General features: G+C 38.4%; 1 protein-coding gene across 1 annotated transcript in view; it reads right to left on the minus strand.

Moving 5' to 3' along the window:
• Positions 1-16,720, minus strand: part of cox10 (cytochrome c oxidase assembly factor heme A:farnesyltransferase COX10) — a 36,175-nt gene extending 19,455 nt beyond the window's left edge. The window contains exons 1-4 of the mRNA XM_079475940.1: positions 16,556-16,720; positions 15,218-15,360; positions 14,681-14,969; positions 14,461-14,585 (exon numbers count right to left, since the gene is read on the minus strand). Coding sequence (XP_079332066.1) covers positions 14,461-14,585; positions 14,681-14,969; positions 15,218-15,360; positions 16,556-16,619 — 621 coding nt within the window. The 5' untranslated portion in view covers positions 16,620-16,720. The remainder of the gene's footprint in view (positions 1-14,460; positions 14,586-14,680; positions 14,970-15,217; positions 15,361-16,555) is intronic.
• Positions 16,721-19,923: the final 3,203 nt, after the last annotated feature.

Here is a 19,923-nt window from a genome sequence, read left to right on the forward strand (position 1 = left end):
AACAACGAAACATGCAATATCCTTGAATGAAAGATTGGAGTAGGATCAAAGCACTTGTTCTTTGGGCACGTAACTGCTTTTAAAACTTCCATTTAAATCCACTATTACAACAGATAACAATAATGTTCTGATAAAAAGATGGACGCCCAGGGGAACACAAAAAACTCATCTCACACATCTGTTGTAGTAGTTGCTTTTTAATAAAAGTAAAAAAAAATTGGCGGATCTATAGACAAGGGTGCAATATAATAAACTATGTCTTCAGAGGTGTATAAAAACCTTACATAATGAAGCGTTGTGTTTTTATTACTTAGAAAGAGCTATTTCAACACATACTGCGGGTCCCCCTGCATAGAATTCGCCATGTTGTTTCTACAGTAGCCCTAAACAGACAAACTGCTCTACAGAGAAATCTCCATCAGCAAAGACGTGAAAACGTGATGACTTCTTAGTTTCTGTGTCAGCCACTGTAGTGCTTTGAAAAGGAGGGGTGGAGTCGGCTGTTGGTTGCAATTCACAACCTCACCGATAGATGCCGCCAAATTTCATACACTGGACCTTTAGGAAATAAGTCAAGTTTAGGGGCACCATTGACTTGCAAAATCTTTTCCCTAATATAGTAATCAATAGTGCCCCAGAACTGGTTGCACAGATTTGTCCAAATATCTTTATTTTGTGTGTTCCAACAGTAGTGGACACTCCAATTCTGCAGCATTGGCGATTTTCTCATAAATAACTAACTCTTAGGCGTTAAAATTAGCATTCAACTCCAGCACGGTGCTAACAGGACTGCTTTTGTTAATTAGTTACGCATTTCAGTACTAAACAAAGTCTCCCCATTACTGGTACCTTCATACAAAAGTACACTTACATCTACCTTTAACCAACTAACATTGAGTATTATTTTGAAAAAGACCAAAACATTCTGTTTACCAGTTCACCAAGCAGAAGATATCCATGAATATAAATGAAATAAACTAAAATAATCTATATGAGTTTTTTTATAGAATGTTATATCTACACTTTATAAAGTCGTCTTTGTTTGCATTGCCTTTCCTGTTAATGCATCACTTTCAAACCACTTTTCATTGGAAAAGACAAGAAACAGAATCTCACACCAGAACATAAGACTGTTTCATTATAAACCCTCCAATAAAGTAAACAGGCAAATGACTGCTAAAATAACACATTATTCCCCAAATGACATTCCTACTTTAATTTCCTACGCTCCAATCTTTTTTGCAGCCTATTACATTAAATTATGTCATTTGTGTGGTTCTGTTTAGGTGGTTAGACCAACATAAAGCCTACAAATGAAACGCCTACAAATAACTTATTTGCACAATTATTTTGTTCTTACCAAGAACATTGGCACCAAATGAAAATGACAAAAATAGCAGTGGCTAATCTGAATCTCTCAAACATCTTCCATATTACAGGACAGCAGACAGAATCAAGAGCATATAGCCAAACGGCAGTGTAAAATCTTGAAAGGGACAGTCCACCTAACAAAACAAATGGTGTTCTAATAAACCCTCAAGACTGAAGTTGGTTTCGTTCTTCTCGCAATACTCAAAAGAAAGTAATGGGATGAAACGACACAACATTTTGGATGAATGATCCTTTGACAAACTACAGGATTCTTCTTTTTTTTTTTAAAGTCAGAACTCATGGAATCACCCAGAACACAAAGACTGTATTTACAGATGCAGTAAACGTTTCTGACTCATCTACACTCTTAAAGGGATATTTCACCCAAAAATGAAATTCTCTCAACATTTACACAACCTCAGATTGTTCCAAACCTGTATACATTTCTTTGTTCTGCTAAAGACAATGGAAGATATTTTGAAGAATGTCAGTAACCAAACAGATCTCATCCCACATTGACTCCCACAGTATTCATTTTCCCTACTATGGTAGTTAATGCAGGATGAGATCGGTTTGGTTACGGACATTCTTCCTAATATCCTTTGGAACGATCTAAATAATTCCAGAATTTTTATTTTTGGATGAACTGTCCTTTTAAAAATAAAGGTACTACAAAAGGATATTTACAACAATGCCATTATGGTTCCTGTTAAGATATATTCACTTAAATGTTCTTAGAATAACCACTTCTTTCTTACTTATTATAGGCTAAAGAAATGTTTCCACTAAAAAGAAACTTCAATGCAACAAAAAGGTTATTTGGTTCTGTAACTCTATGGCCAAATAGTGTTTTCTATGGCAAACACGATATGAAACCAGCCCCCAATTGATCTGAACGGTATTGACAATTTAAACCAGACAAGTCTGCCATTAACACTGAACTATTCACCAGAACTTTTCAATAAGAAATAAAGGAAGGATGCAGTAAGCATCAAACACAGTCAAATCTCTAGTGTTATTATCATATACAAAAATGAAAACTAATGAAAGCATTAGCTAGGTGCCAGACACAGATCACTGCGATACATTTTGATTTCCTCTGAACAGCCTGAATGAATGAGAAATTGGTCAACACTAGGGATACACTGGATGTTCGGCATCCGAACATGTGCGGCGGAAAATATCAAAAAGGCATGTTCGGCCGAATATGTGAAAATGGCTTTGGCAGTGTGTTAAGCATTTTTAAGCGTCAGAGAGCTGAGCGTGCGGGAGTAAATTTCCAAATGAAAGTGTCTTTACCGGTCGGTAACTTTACTTTAGACTGGAACGGGCGGTCTGGCATTAGCCCCGCCGCTCACGACATCCTTTGACATCGTACAGTGGTCGCGTGTACTCAGTTCTCTGTACTAAACAACTTGTCAAAGTATGTTCTGTGAATCTCGACCACGAGTGCATCTTCTGAGAGAACAGTTATCTTTTGTGTGCGAGGTTTGGAGGAGAGACATAGCTGATATGGTTCTCAGTCAGCATCAGTCAGAATTGCTTGCATTGGATGTTGTTTTTTCTTAAAATCATTTTGCAATGTAGACTATAATAATCTTAAAGAAATAAATTTTTCGTTTATTCGTATTTTTAGCCTATAGGCCTAATGTTGAATGGCACTTTTGAATGAACTGTTTTGTTGTCGGGGTACAGAGTAACTTACATTACATTATTTTCGCAGGGAGAATACTACATTTTTTTGTTTTAATTTACTTTCTTTTGGTCAATTTTATTTTTAAGTTGTATTTTATTGAAAAGCAGGACAAATTATAAAAAGCACATTTTGACCATTCAGTTTAGGCAATAGTGAAAAAAATGGCTAAATAAATAGAAGAAATGCAAAAATCATGTTCAGTGTTTCACTTCATGTTCGGCTTTGGCCAAGAATTTCAATTTCGGTGCATCCCCTAGACAACACATTAGTACCTGTACCCTCCGCTAATACGCGAACACAAACCGCCTGCCAAGCTCATCTGTGTTGATGTGAACTCATCTGATCACTGTAAATACAGGGATAATAAAGTGATGAGAGCACAGAAAGACTCCTCGCGTGCAAGAGTGCCGTCCCAGCGTGAAAACACCTTTGATCAATCGTCCCGACGCCGTGCTACTCCACCTCAAGGAGCGAAACCCCTGGGGAAGGTTTGTTTGCTTTCCTTTGTCTGATACCGTGTGGTTTTTAACCTGCCTGCGCGGCTGGTGAAATCTGAAGTCAATGAAGCCTCACAGACATGCAACGAAGTCTCGCAAGGGTGAACGACTGAACCACAAATACAAAAACCATGAGAGAAGCCATGAACCACAAGAGCACCAAAGCTCTCAGAGAAGCCACAATCTGTTGAAATTCGAAATAAATACAAGGTAGCCCAAGGGTGACCAAAGGGGCTTTTGAGATCTTAAAGACCACAAATTGCTCATTGCTCAAGCAAACAAAACCAACTATGACTAGCACTTCATCAGAATGCAAGAAAAACCCTGCATAAACCAAACATGCCTGAAGGTGAAAGGCTATAGGTTTTACACAATACAACCAAAAGAAAAACCCTACAAGTAGAGGATCATTTTTTAACCTGACCACGACTTTAAATAAGGTCAAGTGATATCAAAACTGACAGCGGTGGAGCAGATTACCCTTTGGCACATTGCCACAGAAAAACAGTGATGGTAAAGATCTCACGAGTTGCATATCCCTCATTTGGCACCTCTGTCCAACCACAATTTTATGATATTCATAATGCCACAAAAACATCATATGACATGACGCAAGATGCCAATACGATGCAACATCTGAGCGTGTAGGTAGGGCTGTGTAAGGATTAATCATGATTATTCGTATCCAGAATAAAAGTTTGTTTTATGTAGTAATATATGCACTTTGCATATTTGTTTTGCATTTATGAACATTCAGGTGAATATATGTTAAATATTATTAGTAAAAGATCCTTACTATCCACGTAAAAGATCCTTACTTTTTAATTACAATTAATTGCCCAGCCCTAGTACTGTTTGTTTACTTTCAGAACAACACTAGTGGGAAAGGTCAAAAACTAATATAAAAATATGATGGAACAATTTTGTATGGTTTACTAATTACAACGTACAACAAAATGAAACGAAACCCAACCGGCAAATACTTATCTGTATCAAATTCCCTTTATTATACCTCAACAATAGCAAGTGTTGTGGTTGACATTTATTAGAACAATACAGCTGCACGAGTCCATATGAAGCCTCCAGCGAAATATTCCATCACGTACAGTTTGACATAGATTGAGACCCGCGAGGATCGCGACGACTGAGGGAATTAACTATTAAACGACTCCCTCTGATTAAAAATTCATTCTTATTATGAACACCGTGAAAAAGGCCATTGAACAGCCCGTGCGCCACCGTGCCAGACGATCAGAGATCACCTGCTGAAAGTATTTTCCAGATGAAAAGTATTTTCATTCCACCCTCCCGACTCGCAATTCATCTCTGTTGTTAGGGTAGAAGTCTTAAACAGGCTTTCTTTTTAGCATCTACAAAATGGAGGGATCACCTTTGGTGTTAATACCTTCCTCAAGAAACGCTCGCCTCGAGCACTCGTCCGCTTTGATGGTAACGAAACACGTTCAGGACACCAGTCACACTGAAGTGGAACTAATGTGATTACTGACAGCAATAAAGGCATCATAAGGTACAGTAGGGACCCCTTAGCGGAAACCATTGACACTTTTTGGAGCAATCTTAACAAATCGGTCATTGTCTCTCTGGGCTCTTATCGGACAGGCAAAAAGCGACAAAAGAATAAAGATCGCAAAGGGCGCCTTCAAAGAACGCCAGCCGGTCTTGCTTTCAAGATGCAACCCTGTTAAACTACAGACCACAATGCCGTCATGCTGGTGGAATTTCCAAGCCGTTTGAAAATGTATCACCTGTCACCGCATCTCACGGAGGAACAGATAAAACTGGAGGATGGGGCTTCAGAATGAGAAGAGTCGGTGTGTCTTGTGGGGCATCTGGTTACAGCTTATGACTCCTCCAGAGGTTGTTTGCAGCAGCGGGGGACCCTAACATTCATCCAGAGAGACAGAGAGAGGGATTCCAGAGCTTTAACAGATGGGTGCTGAGGAGAGATTACAGCACAGGGGTGCAGTTTTAGACATGTGGCCCGAATTAAGATTTGAAAGGTGGCGGCAAACAATAGACGTACTTCAACTGTTAAAGGGAGAGATCACCCAAAATTTTCAATTGTGTCCTCGTTTACTCAATTTCTTGTCCTTTCGTGACTTTCTTTCTTCTCCAGAACACAAAATAACATCTTTTGAAGAATGTTGCAGCCAAAAAAACCGCGGTACCCAATAAATTCTATTGTTATGCACCAGTGTCAATTTCACTTACGAAGACTATGACGAAAAATATTCGTCAACGAACCATTTTCACGGACAAAAACTGCTTATTTATAACAAAGACACATATTTATTGTTTATTTCTAAAATATAAATGTATTTTAATATTTGCTCTTTTGGAATATTCACACCAAACACATTCTTGACGAAACGTTTTTGTAATGGCGATGGAGAAAACGTGGCATCATACATTATTAATATCACATAAGGTTTCATTCCGACATGCACAGCAACGTTGTTCGATTTTAACGATTGTCATCAAAACATAAATAAACCTGCTCATTCATCTTGCAAATCAAGTTTTATGTTTGTAACAAATCCCTTCAATTGACTCTCTTTTGCTCTGTTAGAGTACACTGCTTCAGAAGCGTCCGCCATATGCATGCAAATATGGATTTTAAAAATGCATGGAAGCTACAAGCAAGTTGCAATCAATTCTACTGTCTATGTCAAAAAAGATTAAGGGTAAGATGCCTGCAGCCAGAAAGAGAAGCCTCATGGGATCGAGGAAAACTTCAATTCCAGAAACTCCCCATTCTGTGCTGTCAGACATGGAGATCTGATTACTTGCTCTCCTTGTGATGGGTCCTATTTATGACACTAGATCGCCCCCAAACCAGGACGTGTTCTTCATACGCTAGACATTAAAATTTCATAGCATGCATCATTAAGAAAAGTGAAATCAGTCTGAACGGGTACAAAAACATTTCCCACTGACATGTTGATGAAAACCACCATTACAGATGGATAAAGTCTGTTTCTATTTAAAACGCAGCAACCACGTGCCAACTACTACAATTAACATTGTGAAATTAAGGTAAGTAGAAACAGAGACGTGCTCGGCCGTGATCAAAAGCATGGCAAACCAGGAATTATGTGTCGTACAGTGCCGTAAATTACTTCAAAGGGTGATCCGATATGCTTCTTCTTCTTCTCTAGTAAATTTGCATCTGAATACCGTGCGCCATTGGAATGAATGCAAGGAGAAGAAGCTCCTGAGGGTTTTAAATCACCATGCACCAGTGGAGACTTTCCAAGATCGCATCAACACAGAAACAACTCAGAAACGCATGGTTGAATGCTTTTAAAGTTTCAAGATCAAAAATGTAAACCGCTTTTATGAAACAGTCGCGCATTATGAAGATGAAATAATTAAATGTAATTATACTCGAGTTTCATTCTGTTCACATCAAGTTCACAAAAGCAACAACCTGTTTGACAGAAGGATGAGACAATTAAGCATCATTATCGTTGTTACTGTTAAAGGAAACTAATTCTTAAACAGTCGTTTGAGCTTTCTCTGGGTGGTTTGTGAACACAATAAGGTCCAATATGTAATTTTTTGAAGGATCTTTTGACAGAAATGCAAAATAATATACGTACATAACAATGTCTTCAGAGGTGTATAAAGATTTAACATTATGAAGCGTTCTGTTTTTATTACCTTAGCTATTTCTATCCACATACACCGCGGTTCCCCTTACATAGAATTTGCCATGTTGTTTCAACATGGACATTTTATTCTTACGAATATTTAGACATTGTCTAAAAATCTTAATTAAAGAAAAACAAATAAATGATAATTAATACACACTTGTTAAAAAAAAGTGCAGAGCAGATAACGAAAACTAGAACAGAACAAAGTTACATGTTTAACAAAGTCGGTTTAGACTTTTAAAGTGTCTCACAGAGGCACAGATGCCTCAACAGGCCATATCTGCAAATTAATTTGTCAGGCAGATTCCGAGAAAGAAATACTGAGTTACGCTATCCTTGCGTGTGCGCCATTTCACGCTGTCAGGTGTGTATTTGTATTATTTCTGTGTCAACCTCCGTAGTGTTTCAAAAGGGAAGGGAGAGCGGTGCAGTGTGCCGTGGGTTGCAATTCGCAACATCGGCACTATATGTCGCTAAATTTCAAAGACTGGACCTTTAAATATCTATACAAGGATCTAAGCAATCAAATCACAGTCCAAACAAATCATAATACTGAAATCTGATATTGTATTAGCATCGACCCATTGTCAGCATACTATATAAACTTTAAGACAATTACCGAAGGCCTGCAAAAAAATGTTTTGTTTGGCACACACATAAACGCTCTGTTCCATTCCCTACATCACGAACATGTGCAATGTAAACACTGCATTAGGAACAAGTCTGGTGGACGTGACCAAAAATCGATCGCGCAAGACCAACTGTTTGATAGAAAAAGATTTTTTGCAAATACACAAAAAAGAGAGGTTAAAAAGGTAAAGTGTAGAGAGGGGGAAAGTAAACGCGATGTATTTTGGTTGGGTTTGACAGTGGCTGCTTAAGCTCACACGCGCATGCCATCCTCAGGCGGCCCACCGCAGAAAACAGCACTCACGCCTGTCTTTCTCATCAGGAGACATGACACAAAATCACCCCAGGAATACCAAGACAGGATTTATAAAACAACACTGTGTGTGCTTCACATTTGACAACTGGTTAAACAAAAAATGAAAAAAATGAAAAGAGAAATGATGGGAAAATGTGACTGGTGGTCTTGTTGAAAAGAAGCTGGGTAAAATGTGTTTTCTTTGCCTTGGCCCTTTAACCCGAGTGTTGATTTTCATTCTTCAGCTTGAGAAAAATACTTGTTGGATCCAATTATCTCATTAAGTGGAATTCAGGGTAAAGTTTGGATTGCAATCAACGCAAGACCTATTGAGCACTTGACTTCAAATGAACCGTAAAAAAAGACTTTTTCGTAACACCAGACTCGTCGTCACAGGTTAATGTTTCTTCAAAAAACTGGAATACAAAAAAACAACCTTTTAAAAGTGAAGTGCGTGTAATTTGTATGATGCTAACAAAACCTTTTTGAGCAACCATACACAAACACCCTAGAGTACTGGTGTCAAATATTTGCAAATCTGTTTGTGATCAAAATCTCACGAAAAAAGTGACTTTACATGAGATCGAGAGATGGGATTTGGTGGAACGCAGTATCAACTTCGGCTGGCCATTGTTATGGGCTCTGAGTTTTTGCAACATTCCTGACAGTTTCCAAACAAGCTTCCTCTGAAATAAGAAGCCACAAAATTGCAATGTGACTTCAGGAAATAATCCAAGGCACGAAGACCGTATACAGCAACCGATTCCCTGCCCAGTCTGCTTTTAGGTAAACCATCATGGTCACAAACAAACAAACAACGATGAACTTGACTGGCTCCTGCGATTACATAAACCAACCATTTTACAACGTTTGATGCTCAGTCCACTGAAAGCAAAGCTTAACAGGATCCACCTCGACTTTGATTCTTAGTTGTATGTTTAGTGGCCTCTTCAAAAGGTTCATCTTTGATCCTGGCAAACCGCACAGATGCGACAGAGAGCTTTAAAAAGGCAAAAAACAACTGGCACCACATCTAAGGATGTCATTCCTGCCTTTTATTTTCCTCTTTGGTGTTATAAAAACCAAAAGAATGAGTTAAGAGTGGGGATCTATAACTAGCAGGTATGGGTGCGGCCAAGAGCCGTCACATTACACGAGATGAGTCAGGACTTGGAGAATGAGATCAGAGAGTTGCTGCGACGACCGCGCTGTGATTTTGGCATCGCCCAACCAGTCGCTCCATTCACTTAGTTTAATTGACGTTCAAAATTAAAAGTGACAATATTAGCAAAGAGTCCTGCAAAACGACTCCAATCTGCACATATGGCAACGTAAACAAACACAAAACAAGCGTATTGACTTTCGATAGCCATGTGTCCTGAGAACTGTGTCAGTAGGGTACGTGCACGAGGAATTTGCCTTCATGCCGCTATCAGATACAGTGACAATCACGTCACTGTATTTGTATGCACACAGACGTCTAAAGCTTCAAAAAGCACTCGAGGCCTCAAGAACAAAGAGATGGACTGTACACAAAGTCTCTGTTATTGTATCGCGCTGGATTTGGACGGTCTATTGTTTGTACAGTCTTAACGTAAACAAATCCACCTTCAAGTACTTAGTACAATGTACATTCAGAAACTGCAATTTTAACAACACACTCTACATTCACATTTCATTTACATCTTTTGCTGGAATATTTACTCAAAAGTGATTCAAAGGGTATGTACTATGTGAATCAAACCCATGACCTTGGCATCACATTTGCGTGTAGTCTACTAGCTACAGGACCCGAGTTACATCATTAAACTTTGCATGTCCTGCCAAATTAGCTCATTTTTCCAGTGACCTCAGGCTACTGGGTCTGGGTGGTATAATGGTTTATATACAGCAACAGAACAAATGCATCAAGTAACAATGTTTTATACCGCAGTGCCAAGGCTCTTATAGTTTACCAAAATTTTAACTTTGAAAATAAATAAAATGTTGGCCTACAAATTATTGAAAAAACGTAAACTAAATAAAAATTGAAATGTGGTGTCGGAAATGAACTGAAATAAGTTTGAGACACTATACAGGGCCTTGTTAAAGGGTTGATCCCCCTTCATTTTAATCACATTTTGTTATGATGCTGCCTAATCTTAAACTACTTTTAAATTACATGAATATACACTCCATGCACGACAACTTTGCAAATGTATTAAAAACTGAAATAAGTATATTGTAGTATGCATACCCTTTTCTGGGACACTTGAAATTGAGCTCAGAAGCATTAGTTGTGCTTGTTGATGTTTCTACACTTCAAATGGAGTTAACCTGTGGCAAATTCAATTGAATAAGTATGATTTGGAGCAGCACCTACCTCTCAATAAAAGGTGCAACAGCTGAAAGTGCATATCAAAGAAAAAACCAACACAAGGTCAAAAGAACTGACAGTAGAGCCCGGAGACAAGATTTTGTCAAGACACAGATCTGGGGAAGACTTCTGAAAAAATCTGCTCTCAAATTTCTCCCATTTTGGACTGGCTTCTGGGCCATTTAAGACTAGTCGACTACACGGTTACAAAACGTTCATTTAAACGACTGTCAAATTAGTCCTAGCACACGTTCCTAGTTTATTTGGACAGGTTTAACACATTTTGGCATAAATATTTTGGCAAAAGACTTAACTTACAAAGCAATATATTAAATAAACAAATATATAATCACAAAGGCACATAATTAAAGAGAGAAAATTTGTACAAAAAATAACATGAAAACTAAAAACATAAATAACAAAATATTTATAAAACTTAAAAAAATGGAAAACAAAACACTTTATTATGATCTAGTCGCAGGTGTGTATATATAGCAACTGTTTACAGCAAATCAGTATTGTTACTATCAAACTATCAGTTTTATATTGTTCAAAACATTGAAGTTCTGGTCTTACGCTGCCCTTACATTTCTAAGCGTGCACAAATACACCTAAAAATCTAACAACAGCATAAAGAAGAGGGCGAGACAGAGATGGCAGACGGTCTCTTTCCATACTGTATGTGTGGAGTGAAGCTTCCCTCCAAATGTCAACTGCTTGCCACAAGAAAGCAAGTACCACAGCATATGGATTAAATGTCCTCTGAAGCCACAGAAAGCCTATTAGTTTCAGACGGATCCTCCAGAAGTGCGTGCGGAAGTCACAAGGCCATCTAAACGGCACTGCGATGCAAGCCGCAGTGTGCTTCACAAATACCAAGTTCCATAAAAATACTTCAACACATCCAAAAGTCAATTGTAACGACTGATTTACATAAGAATAACGCCTGATATTTGCAGCCCAACATCTTCTTTGGCCTATAAAGGAGCACACGTGATTGATGGGCTTGGTGCGAGTACTCCATGGCTCCTCTGTTTCTGCTCAATTAGAACATCAAAAGACAGCACTTCAAACAACAAATTTACAAAGAACCCATCTGTCCGCCTTCATATGCGCCGTATGGAGCGACCTCGTATTAATAGGGTTAGAAACTCTTCGAGTGCAGGTGAGAGCTTATTCTAAAACATGCAAAAGTTGTGATTATTATAACAAAAAATAAACAAATAATAATTCACTGCTTTTCAAGCCCTTTTTAATACTTCTTATTGTTAACAATATATTGAATCACCTTGGAATTAAAAGGTTCTATGTGTCATTTGTCAAAATTGAGTTAATTTATTTTTATTCTGTGGGGCTTTTTTTTAGAAAACAAAAAGATTTAATCAATGGAGTCACATGGAACAAAAACTTCGAAGCTCAATCTCTCAAACTGCTTAGAATGCAGATAGAACCTTTTAATTCCAATGTGACTATTTGCAAAACCCAGTGACAAACATAAAGGCTGAATAATAATAATGATTTATGACAAAAATAAAAATCATGAAATATGTAGATACATGGACAGCAAACCTGTCAACAGCATTCTCAATTTGATCTATGTATTGTTTAATGTTTAATTCTGTCATTCATAAAATTGGATAAGGATCTTTTAAAATAATTTCATAGATTTCTGTCAGAAAGAGCAATTTCTAGTCAACGGCAGATTGACAAGAAAAGTGCACAATCGCAGCTATTGTATTCCCTTACCTTTTATTACTGTTTAATGGCTGGAACACAACACAAAACTTTTAAAAAACTTTTTTTTGAACAAGACATCATACACTTCCTACAAAAACATCATACACAAAGTTTCAGATAGAAACTGATCAAATCTGCAGACTGGCAAAGACTTTTTGCAACAAGTACAGACTGAAAACCCGGGCAAAATCTGAGCAAGCGTATTTTAACCTTAAGACTTTACCAAAGACCTTAGCACTAATGTCTAAACAGGTTCATATCAACCTCACACGCTTGGAAAGCAAGTGGAACTGGGCACGTAACAGAAAGTTCAGCCTTGAGTCATGAACCAATAGCCAACAATAAATGATGTAATTTATGCCCAACCTGCGAAGCAAATATTTGCTTATTCATTACTGCACCATCCAGGACTCCACCTCAAGAAACAACATGGTCAAGTGAACGATTTAAACCACAGTAATTAGTACTAGACAGCACTCGCAGCCACAGTATGAGAACGTTGGGTGCATCTTTAAAAACAGGTCGGCAGATGAGCTTACAGCCAATCGGAGCTTGATACAGCGTGTGATCGTGACCTTTTCCAAATTACAAGCCGCACCTGCGTTTTAGTCAAGCTCAAGTCCAAACAGCCACCAATTTGACTATTATTGTACACAACAAACGGAACTCCTGCACAGAAACCATTAGCTGAGTAAACCGGAGCGTGCACAAAGTGCATCTTTCGCTCTTTGTTTCTTTATAAACTGTAACTTGGCAAAAACATCAGAGCAGCAAAGCTAATCTGTCCTAATGTATTTTATAAAACACACAGCAGGAGCGGAATGCAAAGAATCAGTGACATACAATTGGCTCACTTTAGTGCTAATTTATTTTTGCTCTCTAAAAGAATGAGAAAGCGCACCATGAGAGCCCGTATAGCGAGTGTGTGTTCGCATTTGTGAAATGCACAATGAAACTCTGCTGGGCATTGCGGGGCCATCTGAAGTCAAGCCAACGGTGCAATGAGACTTCATCTATCTAGCTGTACACATCCAAAACAAAAGAAAAATCAACAAACCGCCAAGCAAGCAGTTACTCCGGCTGGAATGCTTTTGCAGAGGTTTCGTAAAAAAAGTAATACATTTCAAATGACCTACAAGTGAATGGTACAAATAGTTATAGTGGGTGATCACCAAATCACTTTAAACTTCAAAACAAATGTAAAAACTAATTATTAAATATCTCGAGAAACATTTAAGTGTTTGCCACTTCAAATACACAAACAGTGAAATAGTCTAACACTTCCAGCCGGGTGTCAGACTGCCTGGATTATCTAATGTGCTCGGTCCGGTCACATTGAGCTGAGTGTGTAGATTAGAGGTCTTGTCGGGTCCAAAGATCTTTCCCCGACCTGAAATGACCCGAATCACTTTTTACCCGAACCAGAGACAGACCCGATAACGTTTTTATTTTAAAGCCCCGACCCGAGACAGACCCGATAACGTTTTTATTTTAAAGCCCCGACCTGAGACAGACCCGATAACATTAGACCCGAGTCCGACCCATCGTATATATTTTTTAAACCCGACTAGACCTGAATGTAAACCGACGTTTATTAATGAAATTGATATGGCAATGAACACGTTGATCCTCTTTTTTTGCTCTGGCAAATTGCGCAAACTGAGGCTAAATGGGTTGTGCCAGTTTTATCTGAATCAAATCTAAATAAGTAGGTATGACGACATGGCAACCACTCGCGCGGACATTCTGTCTCAACAATGTGTTCCAAACCGCGTAGTACTGAAATGTGCGTGTCTTTTAATATCTACTTCTGGTCGCCTGGTGGAAGTATGTTTTTCCTGAATATGATGGTAACTACATCGAGTGCAAACCCCTTTGCACTCGATTTGCTTGGCTTTCAACCGATCGGCTGAGGGTTGGAGGAGAGTTGGTAACTACACGCACACACACAAGCGACGTGCTGTTATTGTACAGGATAGTTCGGGTCTTCCTCGGGTCAATTAAGCAAAACAATTTTTTCATTTATATTACCCTAGACCCGAAGACACTAATAATATACCCGACCCGTGTCCGAAGCTCCCGTGAATCTTTTAGACCCGAACCCGCTCGGGTCTCGGGCCGGACCTCGGGTTTTCGGATCTAAGTGGACCCGTGAAGACCTCTAGTGTAGATGTTTTGTGAAATTGCATGAGGTGACTGACCTGATTAATGGAATTTGCTGTACAGGAAGAGAGACCTGTTCCAACTGTAGCCATAATAAAGGTGACAGGGTCGAAGGGCACTGGAGCCATGGCATAGCCAGCAGCTGCTGTAGTAACCACAAGAGCTATGGAGGAAAGAAAAGTAAAGGAACAAAAGGCATCAATCAATGTCCATTGATTAAGAAAAAATTTTTTTGATCGCCTCACTCCTGTGTCATACCTGTCAGTTTAATTTTGGAGAGTCGTGCGTAAATCCCTGGTAAATCATTGTACTCGACCTTCAGCTCTTTCCACTGTCTGGCCTCCAAGCGGGCTGCCCTCACTGCCTCTGGTTCACTCTGGATGTTCTGCGGGTCACATGCCGGCACTGCGGTACCAGACTCAGACTTGATGTTTGGAATTTGATCAACTCGTCTGAGCACCGAATCTTCTCGGTCATCCAAGACAGAGGTAACAGTCTCCTGCTTGGGTCTTGCTCTTTGACAGAGAGCACTGCTGTGTGTCACATACTGATAGAGAAATACAAGCATGTATTTGTAATCATGAAACCAGCTCACATAAATAAAATGGGTTGAAAGTATTTTGCTATTCAATGCACACCTAAAAATCTCCTGTTTATACATGCAGCTTAACAAACTTCTGGTGCACAAAGCTAGAAAAGACCTGAACAATCCATCTCTCCGTGAGATGACGTTTTGCTCATCTCAGCAGTACCGGTTATTTTCTACATTATGCAGCATCACGTTGCTCTTTGTACCTGTCTCTTCAGAAAGCAGAGATGTTGGAACGTCATCCATTCTGCTCGATTTTTCTTGCAAAGCTGAATCAGACTTCTGGCACTCAAGTGACTCCTGGATGCATTTGTGGTGAGCTTATGCGGCACGCTGGCACCAACCAAACCTTCAACAAGAAAAGACATTACTCAATCTCTCTTTAAGCAGATCAACCTAACAAGATTTGGCAAGACGTCCTCACAACACCATATTCACACAAGATTAATTCTTGTTTATGAGACATAGCATGTCATCACATCATCCACCTATGTTTGAATGTTAGTTACCAATACGAAATATAGTACGCATCGCCCCGGTTTCACAGACAAGGCTTAAGACTAGTCACAGACTAAACTCAATTTTGAGCCGTCTTAACAGTAAATAACTTGACCTGACATTTCCTAAAATATGTCAGTGACATTGTTTTGTTTCAAGACGTACATCATAAATGTTTTTTTTGCTACGGTATTTTAATAAAAGCGATTTAAATAGCTTGAATTAACTACTAACTGTCTGTGGCTGTCTATTGTATCATCTTTAAGTGAAGTTCAATGTATATATGATGTCACAGGAAGCTGCCGAAAGTATTTAAGTAGTGTAAATGTGTATACATAAATCTGACTTTGTATTTAATAATGAATGTGTTTGTGACTAAACAATGGTTTGATGTTTTTGTATGTACGCTAGTCTTTTGGAGTTCTGCTGTTTTGTGTTAATATATTTAGTTTACTGGTTAAATGTAAGCAAAAAAACATCTTTCTGACTTCTCTTGTGTCTATCCTTTTAAAACCTCAAACGTTGAATACTTTAAAAACATCCGAGTGGCCAAAATAGCCTCTTTAATGTCAGTTTACAGTGTGACAGCTCATCCCGTGCAATGTGACAACAAGACCTGCTAGTGAACTTCTGTAAATGAACTTTATTCCCGCACAACAATTGCAAAACTGTTCAATTGCGTTTAAAATCACTAAATTTCTTGTAGTGTGCCTATAAAAACATATGCGACAGCTAACTTTAAGTTACCTCCAGCCTCCTCTTTATTATAAATACAAATCACACGGAGGTGAATGTAAATAACGTTACAAAGAAGATCATTCGCATAACTCATTCACAAGCAAAATGCTACATTACTTTACATTCACATAAACTAGTACTATTATATCGGTGTATTGCATCGTTTCATGTTATTGACAATCGGGTTAAGTAACATGCTATTTTAAGGTCATTCTTGAGCAGTAGCGGATCAGGAGCTAGGCTAACCGGCTAGCATTCCTTTAAAATGTCACGACATAATACATGAAACATATCACAATCTATGATACCATCGTGCGGAAGGCATTTCCAAACTCCCTGCAGCCTGCTAACGTTACATGAAGTTCTAAACATGTTCTTCAGGCGAACGACCGGCTACTATTAAGTCCCCTTCACATGCTGCGGCGCGCCATCTTGACCTCACCGGAGTAAGGAAATACTTCCGGTCACGTGTGTTGCATCACACGCAGAAGCGTCCGCAATGTAATGCAAGCTAATCATAGAACTGCAACATTTTCGATTAGATGAACTTGTTGTGTTAACGAATAAACACAATTAAGTGCAAAAAAATAAATAAAACACATATGCGTTTACCCTGTAGGCTCGTAACATGGCATGCTTATTATTATATATGTATATCTATAACATTACTTTCTAAAAGCCTACTGGGTTTTATGAAGTCAAAAGCATTGGTTTCAAACTGTTTAAATCTTCTTTATTTCTTGATGTTGTACTCTTATACTGTTGGCCGTTTGATATAAAAGAGAACATTATATATATAAATTATCATATTTATATATATATATATATATATATATATATATATATATATATCAGGTCCGTAGCCAGCCAGTTGAAAGGGGAGGTTCTTTTTTTTTAAAGTGGACCTTTTTTGCAGTTTTTCTCCTCCTTTTGTATTTAATTATGAGGTTCAAATACCTTTATGCACTAATTTCTGCTGGATTAGTTTGTCTGCTGGTATCTTAACCAGCACGCTTTTTGATGTACCTAAAATATTTATTGCATTGTTGTCAAATTGCTTCCTCAAGTAACACTTTTGTCAGTCCATACACAGTTCATAAGTTTAAAAACCACACTAACAACAGAACAGATTTAATGAACTTTACTGAAATATTAATAATAATTCCACTCATCATAATTTCTTGACTCTCTGTCAATGCCTCTTTGTTATGTTTTATTATTATAATTACGCTAAGTTTATATGGCTATTATATTGTAGACCAGGGGTCCCCAAACTTTTTTCTGCAAGGGCCACATAATTCTCCCTGTCTTTAATGGGGGGCCGGGTCGGTTTGTAACAGAAAATTACATGGGCCGGAGGTACTTGAATTATTGTGGAGATTTAATTATGATTTGAAATGTATTTATTATGCCTCCTAATGGTAGAATAGTTTATTAATAGTATATAGTTTAGTGCTACTCAAATTCAAAACATTTTCTTTTGCATATTAATTAACCTTTCTCTTTCCCAACCGCTTGGCCATTTTGTCGTCTCTTTGAAATTTTCCGATGGTTCGCGCGTCAGTTCTATCGCATTGGTATGTTATGAATTTAACAAATTATTAGGCTATGTGAGTAATTTAGAGAAATTTGGGTCTGAAAGCCAATATTCTGACGCTCGCTCACGGCCCTACTAGCGCAATCTCCTGACTGGTTAACGCTGCGCAAATTTTCACCAAAGTTCAGATTTTAAACTCGCGCGAATCACGCGAACGCTCAATGCGCGTCATTCGCGTGAATCGCGCCGCAAGTAGGTCATCGCATCTTTGCATTAGGCTTGTTTGAGATGCGCCTTGCCTCGCCTGAAATATAGGCGAGAGTAGGCGGCTGCAGTGAGGGGAGGAGTGAAAAAAAGTGCAGGCAAGCCGGACACTTCCTGAATCTCGCTGTGTTGTGGACTGCAAACGTCAACAATGGAAGAGATCGCGTTCGCGTTCTATATCGCAGACGAAGTTGATGCAGTTGAAATACCACTGTTTTTACACGAAGATGGTTATGATGAGGAGAATCACCGAAGGTGAACAGTGCTCATTACTTATATAATGGCTTATTCAGTAAATGGTAGGGATATAAATCTATCTGATCTAGAGTGGTATTGCAACTTGCATCTAATGAAATTAATGTCGAGTAAAAAATAAACAGTCCTGACTGCAGATAATTCAGCACCAAAGAAAATTGTTTTTATTATTATTAAAGTTATTTGGGTGAACTATCCCTTTTTTACATGACAAATATTCCATATAAATATATTACACAATTGTTTGTCACCTTAATGTAAGTTTCAATTCATGTTTAATGATTAGGAAAAGTGTGTGCTGCAAATTATTCTTAAAAAATAATATGAAACAACAACACATTCTAAATTAAGAAATGAGCATGTGTGGGTTTTGTTTATTGCACTCCTGGAATCAGACATATCCAAATAAAGATATCGGATAAAACACAAACATGAGGCCTAATAGTAAAACAGTCACATTAGATGTATGCATGTATTGATGGATTGACTCATTTATTTAATGGAATAATGTTGTACAAAAATGTCAATGTATAAAGAGAATACACATCTCTCAATAAAGAGAAAATAAAAAACAAACAGGACTTCACTTCAAACCAAGAAAATAAAACATGTCCTAATTACTAAGTACTATAGAAAAAGTAAATCGTATTAGGCTATAGGTAATGGACTTCTTAGAATTAAGGGGAAAAAAATATCAGCTGACATTCTCAGCCAATGAGCACGAAGCTGTGTCGTCAGTCAGTCGTTTCCCATCATGCTTTTGAGTAGCGCAGTCGGTGGAGAGCAACTGCGCTCCACTGCTCAATCTGACACAGCCGCCTCGCTGTCGCGAGAGTTTTTGGGCACACGTCAGCATGAGGTCAGAGCAAGGCGGACGTAACTCGGACACTTTTCTAACCGGCATGCAGCTCGCGGTGATCACCGGTGATCCGTTCTGCGCAGATTTTGATCATCTCAAACAAGCCTATTGACTTAGATCACTCGCGCTATAAGGCATTGTTCAGAGGGCCGGTCCAAATCTGTGGGCGGACCACATTCATATATACCCCTCCCCTCGCATCATTCAGAGGCGATGCTTCTTCACGTTGCTTTGAAAAGTGTATGCGAGAACTCTCTCTGTCTGTGCACGCACATACACGCGTCCTGCAATAATAATCGTATTAATTTGAAACAGCAACCCAGAAATTTGTCACAAGCATTGATTAAAACAATGATGACAATAATCACATGAAAAAAACGACTTAAATTCTGGACCTTTGGCAGTGAGGGGGGGTTCGTTCGAACCACCCGAACCCCCCCTGCCTACGGGCTTGTATATATGTGTGTGTGTTTTAAAGTGTCATTTTTCAGAATTCATAATTTAAAATGTATTTGCCAAAATAATGGAGGAAAATGTATACATTGTGTATTTCTATCGTTTTCTTTTCCTGAATCGGTTGTGTTGCATAATTTCACTGAAGATCTTGTAATGAGTAATGACAAGTTTCTATTGTGACAAGCTATTGGGGCATGTTGTCACACAAGTTTATGAGTTTAGTGACCTCCGTCTTGAGCCATAACAATTCAATATTTATATGCTTACAATAAACAGCTTTATTTATAATAAAAACGTTATGGTGT

This window comes from Barbatula barbatula (genome assembly GCF_947034865.1).
Source record: "Barbatula barbatula genome assembly, chromosome: 16".
Lineage (NCBI taxonomy): Eukaryota > Metazoa > Chordata > Actinopteri > Cypriniformes > Nemacheilidae > Barbatula > Barbatula barbatula.